General features: G+C 41.1%; 3 protein-coding genes across 3 annotated transcripts; 2 read left to right on the top strand and 1 right to left on the bottom strand.

Annotated features, from left to right (window-relative positions):
• The first annotated feature begins 1,943 nt into the window (after positions 1 to 1,943).
• Positions 1,944 to 2,549, top strand: LOC136282885 (ATP-binding cassette sub-family C member 4-like). Its single transcript, XM_066170843.1, has one exon. It carries the CDS (start codon positions 1,944 to 1,946, stop codon positions 2,547 to 2,549), a length of 606 nt encoding a protein of 201 aa, XP_066026940.1.
• Positions 2,550 to 3,655: 1,106 nt separating this feature from the next.
• On the top strand, positions 3,656 to 8,972 carry LOC136282770 (ATP-binding cassette sub-family C member 4-like). The gene is made up of 5 exons (XM_066170619.1): positions 3,656 to 3,823; positions 4,272 to 5,602; positions 5,949 to 6,519; positions 7,040 to 7,176; positions 7,534 to 8,972. Exons 1-5 carry the CDS (start codon positions 3,672 to 3,674, stop codon positions 8,385 to 8,387), a joined length of 3,045 nt encoding a protein of 1,014 aa, XP_066026716.1. The 5' UTR covers positions 3,656 to 3,671; the 3' UTR covers positions 8,388 to 8,972.
• A 2,292-nt stretch (positions 8,973 to 11,264) lies between these two features.
• On the bottom strand, positions 11,265 to 20,953 carry LOC136282884 (ATP-binding cassette sub-family C member 4-like). Its single transcript, XM_066170842.1, has 6 exons — positions 20,892 to 20,953; positions 19,456 to 19,835; positions 16,907 to 18,237; positions 13,272 to 13,842; positions 12,485 to 12,621; positions 11,265 to 12,118 (listed from the first exon to the last, which is right to left on the bottom strand). The coding sequence occupies exons 1-6, from the start codon at positions 20,937 to 20,939 to the stop codon at positions 11,265 to 11,267; spliced, it is 3,321 nt and encodes a 1,106-aa protein (XP_066026939.1). The 5' UTR covers positions 20,940 to 20,953.
• Between the last annotated feature and the right edge of the window lie 828 nt (positions 20,954 to 21,781).

Here is a 21,781-nt window from a genome sequence, read left to right as displayed (position 1 = left end):
TGGAAAAGTGGACCGTGAAAACATTTAGTTCGTCATCTTGTTCGTTAATGTGAAAATAAATTACCCACTCGAAGCAATCAGAATTGACGAAAGAATCGGCAAAGGGGTTAACCAATAAAAGTCATGATATATTTTCTTGCAGAAGAGTGGCGTCACGGAACACGATTAGTGTCAGGTTTGCGTAGACGTTGCCTCGCCTCCGTTTTACCTTGGCGGGGAAGGGTACGGCTACACGTAGGCTACTGGCACCCAGGCTAATCGAAACAAATTAATGCCAGCAAGCTGTAGGTTCCGAGAGCTGATTGACTCGATCTATTTCGCGTTTGGGACTCGTAAGGATGCTGCTTTTAAGTGCTTGTAAGTGCTTGTAAGTGCGGTAATTTTAAGGGAATTTATAAGCTACATGCATATTGCGAGACTTGCAAATTCTGTTTATCACACATCGTTTCAAATGTCACTGTTAATTACGTGGTTTCCTATTCTCAGTCAATTTAATTTTTTTCTCTGAACAATACCAACTCATTATAAAACTGTTTTGTTTTCTTTGTTGTACGCTCGCTCCGCAGTCCGATTTGAAGCAATTTCAGATGGTTAGGGTAGCTCGGATTTCCCTTAAACACATCACCCCTGATGCTTTATTACGCAACCTCATCAAGTTTCCGGCTACCTGCTTGGTGTCCCGTTGACCTCTGTCAGACGTTGAAAAAGCAGACCTCGAAAACATAGTCCATTTATTACTCCAAAAGCGTTAAGGCTCTTGACGCTGCTCCTATGCTAGCAATTTTTTGTGTTCTTCCCTGGTTATGCGAGCCATTGGATGGGTAAATGTCGCAGACAGTGACTCAATTTTTTAGGGGTATTAGTTTTCGCTATTGACAACATTTCCCGTGTACAATTACATTTGCCAACAAAATTTTCACAATGATAGAATAATACTCTGAAGTTGGTTATAGGGGGTCTCAGGTGGTTTTAGGTGGTTTTTGGTGGATTTTGGTCATTCCTTGTTTTAGTAACTACGGACACAACCGTTGCATCCGTTTTCATCTCTAAAAAGCATGATCCCAGTATATCAGGGATTCCTGAATGCTACGAAATATACATTTGAATTCCAATACCTATTAGACTGCACATTGGACTGAAAATTTCTTCTCTATGGTGAGATGTTAGAATTGATGGTCAAACTGTGATAACCAGGTCTGTATAATGTTCATCTTGAGAAATAACCTCCCCTCCCTCGAAAAAAATGAAACGCTAGAGAATGGTCCAGAATTATACGTTTTGGCACAGTTTTCTACAAACCCAGATTTCTGATTCATTTTATTAACCTGAAGACGGGAGTAATGCCATGAAGGGCGGAAGTCGGGAGGCAGAGTGCCACAATAGTACTGGAGCCGAGAGAACGTGGTACAGGAAGTAAGGGATTGTAAACCCCCTGTTCCCCCCCCACCCCCACCCCCCTCTTGCATGACACGACAAAGGGTAGATTGAAAATAAATCAGAATTAAAGAAATGTGCTATCTGGCCTCAGGACTAGAAAATATATAAGTCTCGGGCAAGGCGTTGAACCCCAAACTTAGCTTGCGAATTATCCGCTCTGATGCTGTACAATGAACTCGATGGAGAGTTAGGCCATTAATAGGTTTCATTGTGACAAGGATCCCGCATATCGCTAGGACTGACAATGTCAAAGGCTCGGTAGTGAATTAAAAAGATGTTATCACGAGATGTGGAACGAGAGTGGGACAAAAAAATCTGATTCTTTTATGAGGAAGGAGTTTATCCCAAGCTCTCACATTTTATTTGCATTAAAAGTGCTATTTCGTTCATCATTTTTCCAAATTGGAATAATGATGTAGCAAAACGTGAAGCGTGACTTGGATTTATAAGTGAGAGATGATGATATTGATCAGGTTTTATCGTTCTTCGACTAAAGGTTTAGAATTATGGCACCAAATGGTTACAGGAAGATCTCCTCCACCAATGACTCTGCCGAGAAAGTTGGTTTTGTTTCTTTCCTTTTTTTGCAATGGATGAACGATGTTATGAAGACAGGCAGTAAACGAACGTTAGAGGAAGAAGACTTTGTACCACTCTCAAACGAGAACACCTCACAGTCAGCCACAGAACTTCTGAACAAGAAATGGAAAGAAGAAATAGCTAATTCCATTGAGAAAAAGAAAAGACCCAAGTTATGGAAAAGTGTTTTGAAGATGATTTCCCTCAGGGAAGCTGTTTTCGTTGTTTGCTGTGATGTCTTGTACGCAATCGGCTCCCTCCTTTCGCCCTTGCTCATTGGATATCTGATTTTCATGTTAATGTCACCTGAAACACATCAGAACAACATCCTTCATGGTTGCATGTTAGCAACTGCAGTGGCTGTAAACACTTTGGTCGGGAGCCTCGGCATGCAACATTACGCTTACGCGGCTGAAATAATGGGCATCAGACTGAGTAACGCAGTAAAAGGTCTCGTTTACAGGAAGGTGAGCACAAGTAGAGTAACTGACTCGTTCCAAGCCTTCTCTATAATGTGCACGGCGTTCACGTGAGGAAGAAAGGGGTGATGGGAAAGAGGAAAAGGCTCTCTCACTTTTCCCACTCTGTCGCACTTGCCCGTGTTAGCTGCCGACACCGTCCCTTTGAAGAAAATTGGAAACGAGTCAGGGTAGGGTTGGGTTGGTTTGGGTAAGGGGAATGGACGCAATCTTCCTCAATTCTCTCAGCACTTGCTCCTTCACCTCTTTATACACTTTTGTTGTTAACCTTGGATTATGGAGTAGTCAGAGAAAGTTTTTAATCCAGTGGCTGCATTCTCTCTTTTCTTGGCAACAGTGTGTATCCGCAGGCAGTATTTACACGGCGAAAAGGCGTAACCAGCATCAGAAATGATTACGCCGAAGCTGAAGCTTGTATGAATTCATACGCTTTCGCAAACTTAAGTAATGAGATTTTCTTGGCACGTTACGACTCCTCTAGTTACGCCTCTGTGTTGGGAGTGTGAGAGTTGGTTCAATCTGCTTGAATCAAGCTTGAATCCTCGATCTCGCGGGTGGCAGTCGGCGTTCTAGGAATTTGGCTGGTGGATAGCGTTGAAGGCGCGCTCAGATTGGCTACTCAAACTTCAAATATCCCTTGCTATTCACCTCTGAGAAAATTGCCCGGAATTTTCGCCCAAAAAGCATTACAGGAATAAATGAGTTAAAATCATCTTTTTGTGTTTCTTTTCTCTCAATGTTTTAGTACATACTAAGGCAATTACACACCTCAGAGTCGGTGGCTACCTGTGGGTATTTACCTCGCCACTTAGCAGCTCGGTAAATATCCACCACTAATCACCTTTAGTTTGGCGAATGGTAGTTAATGATTCTGATTGCTTTCTGCACTTAACACGGGTTTTATTTTTCAAGAAGTTAATTCTGGTATTGATATTGTTTCATTCTCAGATTTTACTGCTTAGCAAGAGCTCATTGTCAAAGTTTTCAGCAGGGCGTGTGATCGACCTGCTGTCAAATGATGTTCAGCGAATGGAGACAGCACCTAAATGGATTTTAGCAATGAATTCAGCCATACTCCAAATCGTGCCCACAACGTTTATAATCGCTTATCTGATTGGCTGGCAGGCTCTTATGGGAGAGATATTTCTCTGTCTTCTTCTACCGTATTATGCAGAGATGTCTTCTGTCAATGCCGCACTGCGTCTGCGTTCAGCGGCGGAATCTGATATGCGAATTTCTTTGACGAACCAAGTGGTTTCTGGGATACGTGCTATCAAAGCACATGCGTGGGAGGATGAATTCAGAGAAAAAATAAAACATACACGGAAGTAAGGGAAATTTAAAAACCTATCTAATTTTTTCAGATAACCGCAGAAGATCTTTGCACCGACACCTTTGGGTAAACGAAGTGGTAGTATTGGTTTACTAACGTAATAACTCATGCAAGATTTTGGAAAAACACTCTAAGAGTTTTTAATTCACAAACGTAACATTTATGGGTGGAGATGGTGGCTGTGAGGAAGGTTGGAAGTCATATTTAGTTTGTGATCATGACGATGTAATGTTTATTGCGCTTTGCTTATTACAAAATGTGTTCAGTTTTCAGAGAGTTTTTCGGTGTAATAAACGATAAGTATGTGAACAACCACTGGAAGAGTTATGGGTGCAGAGTGCAGAGCGCAGAGTGCAGAGTGAAGACTGCAGAGTGCAGAGTTTCTAATCAGTACCTTCATTTTGTCCAAAAATGATAACAACAAATCTTTTTGTTTCTTTCAGACGAGAAATAAGCATCATCCGTAAGAAAAGTGCCATTCTCTCAGGTTTGGCTGCCTTGGAGTATACTTCAATACCAATCCTACTGTCTGTTATTACTCTGATGTTTACAGGTCAACCCCTAACACCAGTCAATATTTTTATGCTCTTAATGTTTATTAACTTGCTAAGACTTCAAATTTGCCTTGGCACTGCGTATGGTGTGGTGGAGACACGGGAATCATTTGCATCCCTCGGAAGAATAGAAGATTTTCTTATTTCAGAGGATTTGTTTTCCTTCTCTGAGGGTCATTGTCTACAAGACAGAGGAACAGTTCTAGAAAGAAAGTCGGGCAACTTACAAAACGATTCTACATCTATGAGCCAGTCGCATGTATCAGATGAAGATCCCCTTACTGATCAGTGGATAAACCCTTCCAAGCCAGGAACTTTATGTGTGTCGCATTTAACATATAAAGAAATGGCGAGGAAAGATGCATTTATTCTTCAAGATGTGGAATTCATTGCTGCGTCAGGAAGCTTGGCAATTGTCACCGGATCAGTAGGCAGCGGTAAATCAACTCTCCTCTCAGCGATCGCTGGCGAGATGTCAGACGTAAGCGGAACAATAAGTCGTCAAGGAACTTTTGTGTATGCACCGCAAATAGCATGGGTGTTCTCTGGAACCTTAAGAGAAAATATTTTATTCGGAGAGTCGTACGATGAACCAAGATACACCAGAATAATCGAGGCATGCGCTCTCACAAAAGACTTTCAGCAGTTTCCGAACGGTGACCAAACCGTTGTTGGTGAGCGCGGTGCCGTTCTGAGTGGTGGTCAGCGTGCAAGAGTAAGCTTAGCACGCACAGTGTACGTGGATGCAGACCTTTTCTTGTTGGATGACCCTCTCACCGCGGTGGACTACAAAGTCGGTCGGCATATCTTTGAAAAGTGTATCAAGGGTTTGCTTGGTGACAAGACCCGACTGTTAACTTCTCATCAAGAGCAACACATGAAAGATGCAGACCAAGTGATTGTACTGCACAAAGGTCGCGTTCTGGGGAAGGGAACCTTCGCTGAGCTTCAAGGAAAAGGCATCTTAAATACCACCATCGACCCACTTTACAAGAATGCTTCGACAGAGAACAAGTCTAATGACATGGTCACCGCAAGGGAGGATGAAGGGAGACGCGGAGGTTTGAAGCCACTCACAAATAAAGACAATGAACTGGAAATATCTGTTGAAGATCGGGGAATCGGAACGGTGTCAAGTAAGCTGTATTGGGACTACTTCAGAAGTGGTATTAACTCCTTGTTCATCATTGGAATGATTTTCTTGTGTCTTATTTCTCAAGGTGAGCTCTAAAGAATTATTAAAATGGGAAAAACTTAGCCATTGTTTGGTGCTGTCGAGCAACATTCTCTTTCGGGAGGAACGAGCAAGCAGGCAACCAAGTCAGAAACTCCAACCCAGTTTCTTTTTGTCTCGGAGGAGCAAGAGGAAACTGGGACTAACGGGAAAAGGCATGCAAAGGGCGATGGGAAATTAATGTTAAGACTAATAACCAATCTGACATTTACGAGAAAGGTTGACGCCTTTTGATCCTGAGTTAAAAAAATGTTTATTTCATCTGATTTAGACTTTTACGTAGACTATGATGCGTAATTTTATCATTCACCATATTTTTTCGCTTTTTTCAGCATCGATGGTTGCCCCTGACGTGTGGCTGTCCTTTTTGACCGGGAAACTTCCATCAAAGCAGAAAGACAAGACAAATTTAACTATCTACGGTGGTTTGGTCGCTGCTTCTTTCATATTAGGCATTATCAGGGCTTACACTTTCTTTTTGGTTTGTCTAAGAAGCTCTGAGCGTCTTCATGACAAAATGGTTGTAGCTCTTTTAAAAGCGCCGGTTTTTTTTTTCGATTCAAATCCTGTGGGTAGAATCCTGAATCGATTCTCTAAAGATGTGGGTTGCATGGATGAGTTATTACCATTACAGTTTCTGGCCACAATTCAGTTGGTATTGCTGTTGCTCTCATCTTTAATCGTTCCTTCTGCGACAAATCCTTGGGTTTTGTTTGTTACCGTTCCAATGACGGCCATGATTCTTTACTTTGCAAGATTTTACTTGAAGAGTTCCAGAGAACTAAAAAGGTTGGAGTCAATATGTCGAAGCCCAGTCTTCTCTCACATATCAGAGACTCTTGATGGACTGGACACAATTCGAACAAGAGGTAGACAGAGAGATTTTATGGACAAATTTCACAGGTAAGTTTGTGCAACTTTCCAAGTGAGCTTGGAAGGTAAAATCTCAAACTCAATTCAGGCTTGGTCCGCAAAACGCTCATAGTGCAGGGTTTGTGTTTGGCATTTGGAATCATCATCCGTAAAAACAATCTCTCCAGTTACCCTTTCCTCCTTCCTCCCACCATAGCCTCTCTCTCCCCCCCCCCTCTCTCCCCCCTCCACCTTCCTCTTCCAACGCTTTGAAAATTGTGGAGATGGAATGCTTGGTTGATTGGGGCACTCGATTTGGTACTTGGTCCCAGCCTCAAATTTGCCCCTCTACCTCATAACATGTTTTCGTTGGCGTTCTCGTGCTTACTATTCTACTACGTCGCGTCCAAAATTTTTTTAAATTTACATTTTGTTTACCAAATCTATGAATCTGTTTTGTTCATTATGGTGATGGCACCCTCTCCGCAGCACTTAAAGAACTCGCTGCGCAGGTCTGGCATTTGAAGTCGAGATGATTAACTTTAATTTTTTTTTCTTTCCCTACGGACAGTTACCAAGACACTCATACCCAATCCTTTATCATGATGATGGCAAGTGGCAGATGGTTCGGTGTACGTCTGGATGCAATAATTTCTCTTCTAATTGGCTTGGTGGTCTTAGTGGCAGTTTTAGTATATCAGGATGCCGGTATGTGGAGTTCCAACCAAATAAATTACACCGTTACACGCTCATGTACACTTTAAAAAGCCTGTGATATTCCATGTGATAAGACTGTGCAAAGAATCTTTCCGTGTGTAGCGGGAGACCAAAACAAGTCGTTTTCCAACAAGTCCATTCATCACTATCTTCATGAGGACGAATTGAGATTAGTTTGATTAAAAAAAAGTTTTTTCCAAAGTAATTTAGCATATCACAAGAGTAGCGTCGCGGTAACAGGTAACCGCGACATGCTGTGTCGTATCGAGTCGTTAAATTTTTGGTAATTTTTTTGCGTGACCTGCTAGAAATGAACAGTTAATTAACAGATTTTTTTTTTCTAATTAGCTTCCGCTGGGCTTTCTCTCACTTACCTCATTCAAACGGTGGCCTTGACGCAATACGCTGTCAGAAAATCATCAGATGTCGAGAATTTTATGACGTCAGTTGAACGAGTTATGACCTACACCAAGCTCGACTCTGAGCCTGGATACGAAGTGGACACACTTCCCCCGGAACACTGGCCACGCGAAGGAAATATTACATTCCGCGACGTGTCGATGACGTATTACCCAGGGGGACCTAAAGCCCTGAGGAACATCAGTCTTGTCATCAAAGGAGGCTCAAAAGTTGGTGTTGCAGGCCGCACGGGCGCCGGCAAATCATCTTTTGTCGCATCTCTTTTGCGTATGCCCGACCCTGACGGAGAGATTTTGGTGGACGGAATTCAGATAAAGAATATTAATCTCCGAGCAGCTCGCGGGTGTATATCCGCTCTTAGCCAAACTCCGGTGCTTTTCAGTGGATCTTTGAGGAAGAACCTGGATATTATGAAGCGCCTCCAAGATGCAGATCTGTGGCGGGTCTTAGAGGATGTGCAACTGAAAGATTTCGTACAAAGTCTTGAGGGACAATTGGATTACGAATTGTTGGAAAATGGAGCAAATGTCAGTGTAGGAGAGCGGCAGTTGATTTGTTTGGCTCGTGTTCTGTTGCAGAAGAGCAAGATCATCATCTTGGATGAACCCACTGCACACGTGGATCCAGCCACAGAAGAAACAATCTGGAGAGTGGTGCGGGAGAAACTGAAAGACTCCACAGTAATAATTATAGCTCACCGTCTGAACACCATCCGACACTGTGACAAAGTATTTGTTTTCAAGGAGGGAGGGGTGGTCGAGTCTAGAAAGTTTGACACATGAAGACTGAAGCGTTACACCAGCCTTTATAACTGATATTAGTTTGTAATGTCTGGTTGTTTTTGCTTTTCGTAGAGTGCAATAGGATTGAGCGTCGTCAAATGAAAACCAAAGTTATCGAAATGGCCAGTTTACTGCGTGGCCGATATTCCGACAATTGAAATGGAAGTGAGAGCACAAGTTTCTTAATCGTGGAATTTAAGGGTTTTTTCTTTAACATTTGAAATAAAATGGAAAACCCTTTCTGCTACTTTGTCATTAGCAAAGATATCGTGCGATTGTTTTCTGCTTTATTCCAAAGGATTTGAATGTAATTCAACCAACTTTTCTTTACCTAGGGGTGATTTATTCAAAACGAAGTGAGGGCCAAGAAGCATGAAAATAGCTTTCTTTAAGAGGAGGCGGATCAGTTTTGGTATCTGACCCAACATTAAGCCTAGAAAGTTTTTATCAGTCGACTGTTGTTGGGTTAGGAGAGGGGTAGGAGCGCAGTTCCTCAGATACTGACATTGATCCGAGTAAGCCATTAAATTTTCCAAAGAATAAAACTTTTTTACCCAAAACCACCGGGAAGTACAGCGCGCATTATTGCTATAAAATTATATTTATGGTACTGTAATTTATCCATCAACAGCAACAGAACTATCAAACCAAGCAGCAATAAAAAGTTTTGCAAACTTTTCTTTTTCGGTAATCAAAACTTAGGTTTGATGTTTTATTTTCTGTTTGTGTGTTTTTTATATCAATGCAATAAATGCCATATATAACAATGCATGATCGTGTATGCATATCTCACCTACACTTTGAGAGTTTTATCGTTTAAGTTCGAGAAAAGCTTGAAAATCTGGGCTACCGCATTTTCACTTGATCCGAGCCTGTGTCTTACCGGCTTTCCATCAAAACAACAATTTTCTGTATAATTTTCTTAACTTTTAAACCCACCAAAAAGTTCAAAGCCTAGATAAACAGTTTATTACCTTTTTTTCGCTGTGACTTAATCCTCGGCAGCCGGGCACTGTCTCAAATAGACTAAATCCCTGGCGTTCAGAAATTTTCACAGAATTTCCGCCGAAAGGTTCCTCCAAACTCCTTAAGAATATCAAATTTTTGTTAAGAAATGTCAAGCGATTCCGTAAAAATTATTTGGTTTGTCAATTGACAAATTCTCCGAGGTTGTGCATACTATATTGTTATTTACAAGACTTTCACTCAACAAAACGAGCACTGTGATTGTTTGATTCTTGGTCACGTGCCGCTGATTAAATTCAAACGTATCCCGACCGGGATGCAATTGCGCAGTTGTTGCCTGCGCATCGAATACAACAGCACATGATTGTTTAAGGGAGAGTCTAAATATATAAAAAAGCACTTAATGTATGGTCCCTCAGGAAACTAGTTAGTCCTGTTTGTCCTTATGTTTCCCGAGACGAAGTCGAGAGAAAACAACCGGACTCTCGGGAAGACAAAACTAACTGTTTCCCTCGGGTCCATACCTTAAGGGTATAATGTTAATGTGTTTTCGTATGTTTCTGTAAAACCAACATTTCTAAACAATCACCGAATGTACTCAATAAGTTGGTATGAAGTTTCAGTGGCATTTTAGTGAAATTGCTGATTGCCGGGCATTTAGTCTATTTGAGACCGTACCGCTGTCCTAGCGGATTTGAACTCCCCAACAAGACTGAGTGAAAACATCATCCTTAACGTTCTCGTAGAAATAGATAATACTTTACGTTGCAGTACATACTAAAGTTTGTTTTTAATTCAAAACATGCATATTGATTTCATCTTGTTCTCAGCATCCCGTCACAATCTAGGATTTTCGTTAACGCGATCGAAAGGGCTAAACTCAGGAATAAAAACGAACTGTGAAACTTGAAAACGTTTGATTTTTGTTATTCTCTTGAAAAAGGTGAAACGCGTGAAAGCTTTAATTGTTTTCACTTCAATGGAATCCCGATTGCTCGGGTCCTCCATTTATCTCAACTCTCGATAACTCCAACAAAAGTGGTTCCCCTTCCCCCAGTCAACCCAATTACTCCAACTCCAACTGATTTTCATTTCCCATGGAGACTCGAAAAATCGGGAATCCCCTGCCCGTGTTCCACAAAGAGATTCTGTTGCTCCACCCACTACTGTTACATTGTGACTTTTTCTATCGTTCGTAAGCCGAGAACGCACACTAAAATTTACATCCAATTGTGTTTGTGTTACATGTTGTATTCAAAAATTAGTTAAACTAACAGTCCTTTTTTAGGTTTTTATTCTAGTTAGTGTTCGGTCGAGTCGATTTACCAAAAATAGGCTTTACGAACGACTTGTTGCAAGAGTAGTTACTTCGTTCTTGTTTAGAAACTGTTTAATATCATTTAATTAGAAAATCAGACTGAGTTATTTTTTAGACTGGACGCAATAGTCTCCACTATTGTGTTAACGTTTCGTATCAATGTTGATTCGCATCAGAAGAAGCAAGGATTTATTGCAACAATTTCAATAGTTCAAATGCAGTAGTTTCTTCGCATTTAATTCTTGCGTATACTGTACGAATCGCTAAATGCGGCAGAATTGGAACGGAATGGCTGTTTATCTTTACTGAGGAATGTTGTGTTGTGAATGAAAAGAACGTCGACAAAAAGCTTCCAAATAGAATTAGGTACCAAATATGATACAAACGATGCTAAAAGGAAAGTTTGGTAGGAGGGTCCAAATCTGCGAAGGGGGGTCCATATCTGCTGGTGGATTTGGACCCCCGGTCCAAATCCGCTGTGAAACCGGTAAGACACTGGCTCAGATCAAATGAGGAAATAATGCGACACCACACATTAAATGAAAGGATACTAATCATAACTAACAGTGATCAGTTATAAAACGCTTCAGTCTTCATGTGTCACATGTTCCACACTCCACCACCCCTCCCTCCTTGAAAACAAAAACTTTGTCACAGTGTCGGATGGTGTTCAGATGGTGAGCTATAATTATTACTGTGGAGTCTTTCAGTTTCTCTCGCACCACTCTCCAGATTATTTCTTCTGTGCCTGGATCCACGTGTGCAGTGGGTTCATCCAAGATGACGATCTTGTTCTGCTGCAACAGCACACGAGCCAAACAAATCAACTGCCGCTCTCCTACACTAACATTTGCTCCATTTTCCAACAATTCGTAATCCAATTGTCCCTCAAGACTTTGTACGAAATCTTTCAGTTGCACATCCTCTAAGACTCGCCACAGATCCGCATCTTGGAAGCGGTTGACAAGATCCAGATTTGTCCTCAATGATCCACTGAAAAGCACCGGGGTTTGGCCAAGAGCGGATATGCATCCTCGAGCTGCTCGGAGATTAATATTCTTTATCTGAACCCCATCCACGAGAATATCTCCGTCAGGGTCGGGCATGCGCAAAAGAGCTGCTGCAAAAGATGATTTGCCGGCGCCCGTGCGGCCTGCAACACCTATGTTTGAGCCTCCTTTGATGTCAAGATTTATGTTCCTCAGCGCTTTAGGTCCCCCCGGGTAATACGTCATCGACACATCGCGGAATGTGATATTTCCTTCGCGTGGCCAGTGTTCCGGGGGAAGTGTGTCCACTTTGTATCCAGGCTCAGAGTCAAGCTTGGTGTAGGTCATAACTCGTTCAACTGACGTCATAAAATTCTCGACATCTGATGATTTTCTGACAGTGTATTGCGTCAGCTCCACTGTTTGAATGAGGTAAGTGAGAGAAAGCCCAGCGGAAGCTAATTAGAAAAACAATCCGTAAATTAACTGTTGATTTCCTTCAAGTCACGCAAAAAAAATTACCAAAACTCTTACAGCAAAACGATGCACGACTCGATACGACACAGCACGCCGCGGGTACCTGTTACCACGACACTACTCGTGTAACATGCTGGATTACTTTGGAAAACATTTTTTATAATCAAACTAGTTTCAATCGTTCCCATGAAGATAGTGATGAAATGGGCTACAACGACTTGTTTTTGTCTCCCAGCTACGCGCGGAAAGATTCTTTTCACAGTCTCATTTATCACATGGAATATCATAGCGTTTGGGTGTACGTGAGCGTGAAATGGTGCAATTATTTTGGATAAAACTCTACATACCGGCGTCTTGAGATACTAAAACTGCCACTAAGACGACTAAGCCTATTAAAAGAGAAATGATTGCATCCAGACGAATACCGAACCATCTGCCACTCGCCGTCACCATGACAAAAGACTGGGTATGAGTGTCTTGGTAGCTGTCCATGGGGAAAGAAAATAAATCAGCGTAAGCCATCTCGAGTCCAAATATTTTTTCACTCAAATTCTATAAGCTTTGGGGGTGGGGGTAAGGAGATTGCCGCATTACTATCATGAACGACTGGGTATGAGTGTCTTTGTAGCTGTCCAACGGGAAAGAAAATACATCAACGTAAATCATCTCAAGTTCAAATGTCAGTCTGCGCACCAAGTTTCTTAGGCGTTGCGTAGAGGGTGCCATCACCATGATGAAGGAAACAAATTTTTAGATTTGGTATACAAAATGTAAATTAGAAAAGAAAAAACATTTGGACCGTCAATGAAAAAAAGTTATCAGGTAGAGGGGCTAATTTGAAGCTGGGACCGAATACCAAATTTTAGATCCACTGCCCCAATCTCTACAATTTTCAAAGCGTTGGAAGGGGAAGGTTCGGGCGGGGAGGTGGAAGGGTATGGTGGAAGGGTATGGTGGAAGGGTATGGTGGAAGGTGGAAGGATGGGGAAGGGGCAACAGGAGAGATTTCTTTTTACAGATGATGATCCAGGATGCCAAACACAAACCTTGCACTATGAGCGTTTAGCGGACCGAGCCTGAATTGAGTTTGAGATTTTACCTTTCAAGCTCACTTGAAGAGTTGCTCGAACTTACTTGTAAAACTTGTGCATAAAATCTCTCTGTCTACCTCTTGTTCGAATTGTGTCCAGTCCATCGAGAGTTTCTGATATGTGAGAGAAGATTGGGCTTCGAAATATTGACTCCAACCTTTTTAGTTCTCTGGAACTCTTCAAGTAAAATCTTGCGAAGTAAAGAATCATGGCTGTCACTGGAACAGTGACAAACAAAACCCAAGGATTTGTAGCAGAAGGAACGATCACTGATGAGAGCAACAGCAATACCAGTTGAATTGTAGATAGAAACTGTAATGGTAATAACTCATCCATGCTACCCACGTCTTTAGAGAATCGATTCAGGATTCTACCCACGGGATTTGAATCGAAAAAAAGAACCGGCGCTTTTAAAAGAGCCATAACCATTTTGTCATGAAGCCGCTCAGAGCTTCTTAGACATGCCAAAAAGAAAATGTAGGCCCTGATGATGCTTAATATGAAGGAAGCAGCGACCAAACCACCGTAGATAGTTAGATTTGTCTTGTCTTTCTGTTCTGATGGAAGTTTCCCGGTCAAAAAGGACAGCCACACGTCAGGGGCAACTATCGATGCTGAAAAAGGGCGAAAAAAATGGTGAATAATAAAAATAGGCGAAAGTGAGATAATTTTCTTCATAATCTGCGTAACAGTCTAAATCAGATGAAATAAACAATTTTAAACTCAGGATTAAAAGGCGTCAACCTCTCTTATAAATGGTGGATTGGTTGTTAATAATAATAATAATAATAATAATAAAAGATTTATACCGCGCCAGTATCCTACTGTTCAAAGGCGCCTACAAGAAAAAAAAAACTTAAACATTAACACTTAAGACAGCTAATATTAATTATAAAAGGCTTTTCTAAAGAGTAAAGTTTTTAATCTACGTTTAAAAACAGACACAGACTGAGCATTTCTAATTTCACTTGGCAAAGCATTCCATAATGATGGTGCTGCTACAGAAAAGGATCTTGCGCCATATGTTTTCAAGTTATAGGATGGAGAAACCAGAAGGTGCTTGAATGATGAGCGTAGTTGACGCAATGGGGTGTAAGATGTAAGCAGATCACAAATGTACGACGGTGCCAGGTTGTTAAGTGCCTTGTAGGTTATAAGTAAAATCTTAAAAATAATACGTTGGTTAACGGGAAGCCAATGAAGATTGAAAAGAACAGGCGTAATGTGATCATGTTTTTTTGTAAGTGTGACGAGGCGCGCCGCGGCATTCTGGACGTGTTGTAGCCTTTTTATAGCGTAGGCTGGTAGGCCATACAAAAGGGAATTACAGTAATCCAGCTTCGAAGATACAAACATATGAACCAGCAATTCAGTAGTGGTCGCTGAAAGATATTTCCTGATATAGCTAATATTTCGCAAATGATAAAATGAAGATTTACAAATGTCAGTAATATGATCCTTAAAGCAAAAATGGCTGTCGAACATAGTGCCGATATTCCTCGCCTTTTGCACGGAAGGAATAGTCTCACCAGCAACTGAAATTTCGTGAAGGAGTGGTCTTGGAAGATGTTTAGCGGAAATTACCAATAATTCAGTTTTGTCTTTATTTAATTTAAGACGATTAACCATCATCCAATGACTGATTTCATCCACACAGCTCTCGATGCTAGAAACCGCTAGATCCCTATCACCCAGTACGGTTGGTTGGAAAGACAAGTAAAGCTGTGAGTCGTCAGCATAAAAATGATAGCTCAGGTTAAATTTCTTTACGATATCTGAAAGCGGTGAAGTATAAAGCAAATACAAAATGGGTCCCAAGACAGATCCTTGTGGCACTCCACATTTAAGGTCATGTTTCGTCGAAGTACCACCATCAACGGAGACATATTGCGTGCGATTCGATAAATAAGATTGCAACCATAATAGAGGCTTCCCAGCTATCCCAAACCGTACACGTAAACGAGAGAGGAGGATGGTATGATCGACTGTATCGAAGGCAGCGGAAAGGTCTAACAACAGCAAAATTACGATTCGACGATTATCAATGGCAGAAAGAATATCATTGTGAACACGAATAAGTGCAGTTTCAGCACTGTGATATTTCTTGTACGCCGACTGGAATGTCTCATTTAACTCATAATCGTTAATGTAGGAGATAAGTTGATTAGCTACCAATTTTTCAATTGCTTTGCTAATAAATGAAAGATTCGATACCGGACGATAATTGCAGAATTGAGTATGATCCAAAGAAGATTTCTTAAGGAGCGGGCGTAACATTGCAACCTTGAGTTGCGAAGGCATCTGACCAGATTCCAATGAGATATTTATGATTTTGGAAATGAAAGGCAACAGAACACTAAGTGCATTTCTTGTAACATAACCAGGAAGAGGATCAAGAGCACATGACTTAGCAGCCAGATTCATGATACATGTATGAACTTCATCCGCTGTTACCATTTTGAAAATATCAAAAGAATATGGACAGGCGTTGTCAACAACAGCAACTGTATCTCGATGAGGGAAAGCAGCAGTCGTTATATGACCCCGTATTCTATCTATCTTTGTAGTGAAGTACTTAATAAACTTGTTAGCAAGATCAGTGGGCGATTTGCAGGGGGGATATTGAATATCTGTTTTCCTTTGTAGTAGTTTATCAATTATCTTAAAAAGCTGTTTATAATTTGACTGATTCTCATTGATTAATGATGCGAAATAATTCTTCTTGGAATCACGAATTAAGTTGTTGACAGCATCACATCCCTCAATAAACAACTTACGATCAGAAGGAAGTTTTGTCATTCGCCAGCGTCGTTCAAGTTTTCTACGGGATCTCTTTAAATTATTTATCTCCTCAGAATACCAAGGTGCAGCGGGACGCAAAGTAACTAACTTTTTTTGCAGTGGAGCATGAGTCTCAAGTATGGTAGTAAGGACTCTGTTATATTGATCAATCAAATAATCCAAGGATGACGATGACGAGGCAAAAAGATCAGGAAGGCTCGAATTCATAACATCAGCACAGAAATTATCAAAATCAATAGATCGAAGCTTTCTGAATGAAATAATCTTCTTGTCGAGCGGCGGCTTATTAAGCGAGAGCTGGAAGTGAACAGCAGCATGATCAGAGATGACAAAAGGAGAACCAATTGTTAAATTTGAAACAATACTATCATCAGATCTTGTAATCACAAGATCTAAGGTGTGTCGATCTTTATGCGTTGAGCCATGTGTATGTTGAGTAAGATTGAAAGAATCCAACAATTGAAGAAATTCAGTTGAGTGTTGGGAAGAACAGGTGTCAACATGTATATTAAAATCACCAACTAATAATATTCCACCAGGATCAGCGATATAGTGCTCCAGGAACGTAGAAAACTCATCAAGGAACAATGAGGGTGTTAAACCATTCAAGGTCGAGGGAGGTGGGTGATAAACAATAATAACTCTGAGTTTTAAACCGACTGTTAGTTGTTAGTCTTAACATGAATTTCCTGTCACCCTTTGCACGCCTTTTTCCGTCAGTCCCAGTTTCCTCTTGCTCCTCCCAGACAAAGAGAAACTGGGTTGGAGTTTCTGACTTGGTTGCTTGCTTGCTGGTTCGCCCCGAGAGAAAATGTTTCTCGACAGCACCAAACAATGGCTAAGTTTTTGCCACTTTTATAATTCTTTAGTGCTCACCTCGAGAAATAAGACACAAGAAAATCATTCCAATGATGAACAAGGAGCTAATACCACTTCTGAAGTAGTCCCAATACAGCTTACTTGACACCGTTCCGATTGCCCGATCTTCAACAGATATTTCCAGTTCATTGTCTTTATTTCTAAGTGGCTCCAAATCTCCGCGTCTCTCTTCATCCTCCGTTGTGGTGACCATGTTATTGGACTTGTTCACTGTCAAAGCATTCTTGTAAAGTGGGTCGATGGTCGTATTTAAGATGCTTTTTCTCTGAAGCTTAGCGAAGGTTCCCTTCCCCAGAACGCGACCTTTGTGCAGTACAATCACTCGGTCTGCATCTTTCATATGTTGTTCTTGATGTGAAGTTAACAGGCGGGTCTTCTCACCAAGCAAACCCTTGATACACTTTTCAAAGATATGCCGACCAACTTTGAAGTCCACCGCGCTGAGAGGGTCATCCAACAAGTAAAGGTCTGCATCCATGTACACTGCGCGTGCTAAGTTTACTCTTGCACGCTGACCACCACTCAGAACGGCACCGCGCTCACCAACAATGGTTTGGTCACCGTTCGGGAACCGCTGAAAGTCTTCCGTGAGGGCGCATGCCTCGATTATTCTGGTGTATCTTGGTTCCTCGTACGACTCTCCAAATAAAATATTTTCTCTTAAGCTTCCAGAGAACACCCAGGCTATTTGCGGTACATACACAAAAGTTCCTTTACGGCTTATTGTTCCGCTTACGTCTGGCATCTCGCCAGCGATCGCTGAGAGCAGAGTTGATTTACCGCTGCCTACTGGTCCGGTGACGACTGTCAAGCTTCCTGATGCAGCAACGAAGTTCACATCTTGAAGAATAAATTCATCTTTCTTTGCTATTTCTTTATATGTTAAATGCGACACACATAAAGTTCCTGGCTTGGAAGGGTTTATCCACTGATCAGTAAGGGGATCTTCATCTGATACATACGACCGGCTTATAGATGTAGAATCGTTTTGTAACTTGCCCCACTTTCTCTCTAGAACTGTTCCTCTGTCTTGTAGACAACAATCCTCAGAGATGGAAAACAAATCCTCTGAAATAAGAAAATCTTCTATTCTTCCGAGTGATGCAAATGATTCCCGTGTCTCCACCACACCATACGCAATGTCAAGGCAAATAGTAAGTTTTAGCAGGTTAATAAACATTAAGAGCATAAAAACATTGACTGGTGTTAGGGGTTGACCAGTAAGCAGCAGAGTAATAACAGACAGCAGGATTGGTATTGAAGTATACTCCAAGGCAGCCAAACTTGAAAGAATGGCACTTTTTGTACGGATGATGCTTATTTCTCGTCTGAAAGAAACAAAAAGATTATCAATTATTCTTATTATTTATCATATAAACCAGGAGAGATCTTTTAAGTACCTTGACGTGGTAGTAGATGAATCGTTATCTTGGAACAGTCACATGTCTTACGTCGCGTCCAGAGTCTACTCTAAACTTAAATTGTTAAACAGATTTTCTTCTTTTTTAGATTGCGGTTTTACCATACGGGATCCTGCACTAGGAGGATTTCCCTTTGTTTTAGAACGGCTACAGAATAAAGCTTTAAGAATAATCTTAAGACAAATCATCTGACTTGCACTCAAAGGATGAGAGACAAATTAGGACTTCTTACGTTATCCAGCAGGCGACGATATATGCGTCTTCAGCTAGTGTTTAAAATTGTTAATAACTACCGTTGTCACACGCAACTTCAGAGTTATGTGAATTTCAGATATGAACTTTGCGGCAGGTCCTTAAGAGATACTCGAGAAACTCACTTGCCTAAAGTAAAATCTACAATGGGCCAGTCTACATTCAAATTTGCAGCTGGAAAAGAACGGAACAATTTACCTAAAGAATTGCAAGCTAAAGACTTAAATTTAAGAACTCGTAAGTCAAAAACATTTCATTATTTGTTAGAGCAAGACAGAATACAGCACAAATGTAACATAGAGTTTTTCTCTATTTATATATATACTAGCTGTTATTTTTGTAACCAAATCTTACCTTTTAGTTTTTAATAGTTTTTTATTGCTACACTAATTTGAAATGGTTTAACAACTGCACATAGGTTTATACCAGCTGTCTTGATATTTAAATTAAGCTGGTCAATTTTTGAAGTATAAATAAAATTATTATTATTATTATTTTTGAGAAACTGAAGGTACTGATCAGAAACTCTGCACTCTTCACTCTGCACTGGTTGAGAAGATACGTATCGTTTATTACACCCAAAAACTCTCTGAAAACTGAACACATTTTACAATAAGCAAAGTGCAATAAATAGTACTTCGTCATGGTTAAAAGAGATTCCTAAATATGAGTTCCAACCTCCCTCACAGCCACCCTCGCCACCCATAAATGTTAAATTGGTGAATTAAAAACTCTTACAGTGTTCTCCCGAAATCTTGCACGAGTTATCACGCCAGTAAACCAATACTATCACTTCGTTCACCCAAAGGTATGGGTGCGAAGATGTTCTGCGGTTACCTGAAAAAATTAAGTAGGTTTTTAAATTTCCCTTACTTTCGTATATGTTTTATTTTTTCTCTGAATTCATCCTCCCACGCATGCGCTTTGATAGCACGTATCCCAGAAACCACTTGGTTCGTCAAGGAAATTCGCCGATCAGATTCCGCCGCTGAACGCAGACGCAGTACGGCATTGACAGAAGACATCTCTGCGTAATACGGTAAAAGAAGCCAGAGAAATATCTCTCCCATAAGAGCCTGCCAGCCAATCAAATAAGCGATTATAAGCGTTGCAGGCACGATTTGGAGTATGGCTGAGTTCATTGTTAGAATACATTTAGGTGCTGTCTCCATCCGCTGAACATCATTTGATAGCAAGTCGATCACACGCCCTGCTGAAAACTTTGACAATGAGCTCTTGCTAAGCAGTAAGATCTGAGAATGAAACAATATCAATACTAGAATTGTCTTCTTGAAAAGGAAAACCCATGTTTAGTGCAGAAAGTAATCAGAATCATTAACTACCATTCGCCAAAGTAAAGGTGGTTAGTGGTGGATATTTACCCAGCTGCAAAGTGGCGAGGTGAATACCCACCGATGGCCACCGAGTAATTGCTTTAGGATGTACTAAAACAGTCAGAGAAAAAGACACAAAAAGATGATTTCAACTCATTTTTTCTCGCAACGATTACATTATTTTCGGGCGAAAAAGCCAATCAGCGCACGCCTTCAATGCTATACACTGTTTTAGTATATATTAAAGATGATTAGTGTATACCACTCAGGTGGATAGTGCAATTCGAGTGCGCTGATTGGTTAGTTCGGGAGTGATTACCAAGTTCTACTCATCTCCAAGGAAAAAACGCACTTCCAAAGTTCAATTCTCAATCATTTTTTTTCATCGCATACATTAAGGAGCCAATGAGGACCGCCAACTGGGTCTGGCTAAATTGCTAGAACGCCGGCTGCCACCCGCGAGATCGAGGATTCAAGTCTCAGATTGAACTACCTCTCACGCTCCCAAGACAGAGGCGTAACTAGAGGAGTCTTAAGGTGCCAAGACAAATCTTGTTTTTCAGGTTTGCGAAAGTATATGAATTCATAGAAGCTTCAGCTTGGGCATAATCATTTCAGATGCTGGTTGATATGTAATACCAGCCTGCGAATACACAGTGTTGCCGAGAAAAGACGGAATGCACTCCTAGATTACCTACTTAGACACTTCATTAAAAACGTTCTCTGACTACTCCATAATTTAGGGTTAATAACAAAAGTGTATCGAAAAGCGAAGGAAAAAGTGTCGAGAGAATTAACGAAGATTGCGCCCATTCCCCATACCTAACCCAACCCTACCCTGACTCGTTTCCAATCTTCTTCAAAGCGACAGTGTCGGTAACTAACAGGGGCAAGTGCAGCGGGATGGGAAAAAGTAAACGGCGCGCAGATTATGGGGAACGCTGGGGACGAGTAAGTTACCCTTCTTGTGCTCACCTTTCTGTAAACGAGACCTTTCACTGCGTTACTCAGTCTGATGCCCATTAATTCACCCGCGTAAGAGTTATGTTGCACGCCGAGGGTCCCGACCAAAGTGGTTACAGCCATGGCAGTTGCTAACACGCAACCATGAAGGATGTTGTTCTGATGTGTTTCAGGTGACATTAACATAAAAATCAGATGTCTAATGAGCAATGGTGAAAGGAGGGAGCCGATTGCGTACAAGACATCACAGCAAACAACAAAAACAGCTTCCCTGAGGGAAATCATCTTCAAAACACTTTTCCACAACTTCGGTGTTTTCTTCTTCCTAATGGAATTAGCTATTTCCTCTTTCCATTTTTTGTCAAGAAGTTCTGTGGCTGACTGTGAGGTCTTCTCGTTTGAGAGTGGTACAAAGTCTTCTTCCTCTAAGGTTCGTTTACTGCCTGTCTTCATGACATCGTTCATCCAGTGCAAACAAAGGAAAGAGACAAAACCAACTTTATCGGCAGATTCACCAGTGGAGGAGATCTCCCTGTAACCGTTCGGTGCCATGACTCTAAACCTTTAGCCGAAGAACGATAAAACCTGATCAATAGTATCGTTTTTCATTTATAAATCCAAGTCATGCTTCACATTTTGCTATTTTAAATTTGAAAAAATGATGAACGAATTAGCACTTTTAACTCAAATAGAATGTGAGAGATTGGGATAAACTCCTTCCTCATAAAAGAATCAGATTTTTTTGTCCCACTCTCGTTCCACATCTCGTGACAACATCTTTTTATTTCACTACCGAGACTTTGACATTGTCAGTCCTAGCGATATGCGGGATCGTTGTCACAATGAAACTTAGTAACGGCCTAACTCTCCATCAAGTTCATTGTACAACATCAGAGCGGATA

Source organism: Pocillopora verrucosa, chromosome 8 (genome assembly GCF_036669915.1).
Source record: "Pocillopora verrucosa isolate sample1 chromosome 8, ASM3666991v2, whole genome shotgun sequence".
Lineage (NCBI taxonomy): Eukaryota > Metazoa > Cnidaria > Anthozoa > Scleractinia > Pocilloporidae > Pocillopora > Pocillopora verrucosa.
The sequence above is the reverse complement of the archived record's forward strand: the minus strand, read 5'-3'. Positions and strand labels throughout refer to the sequence as shown.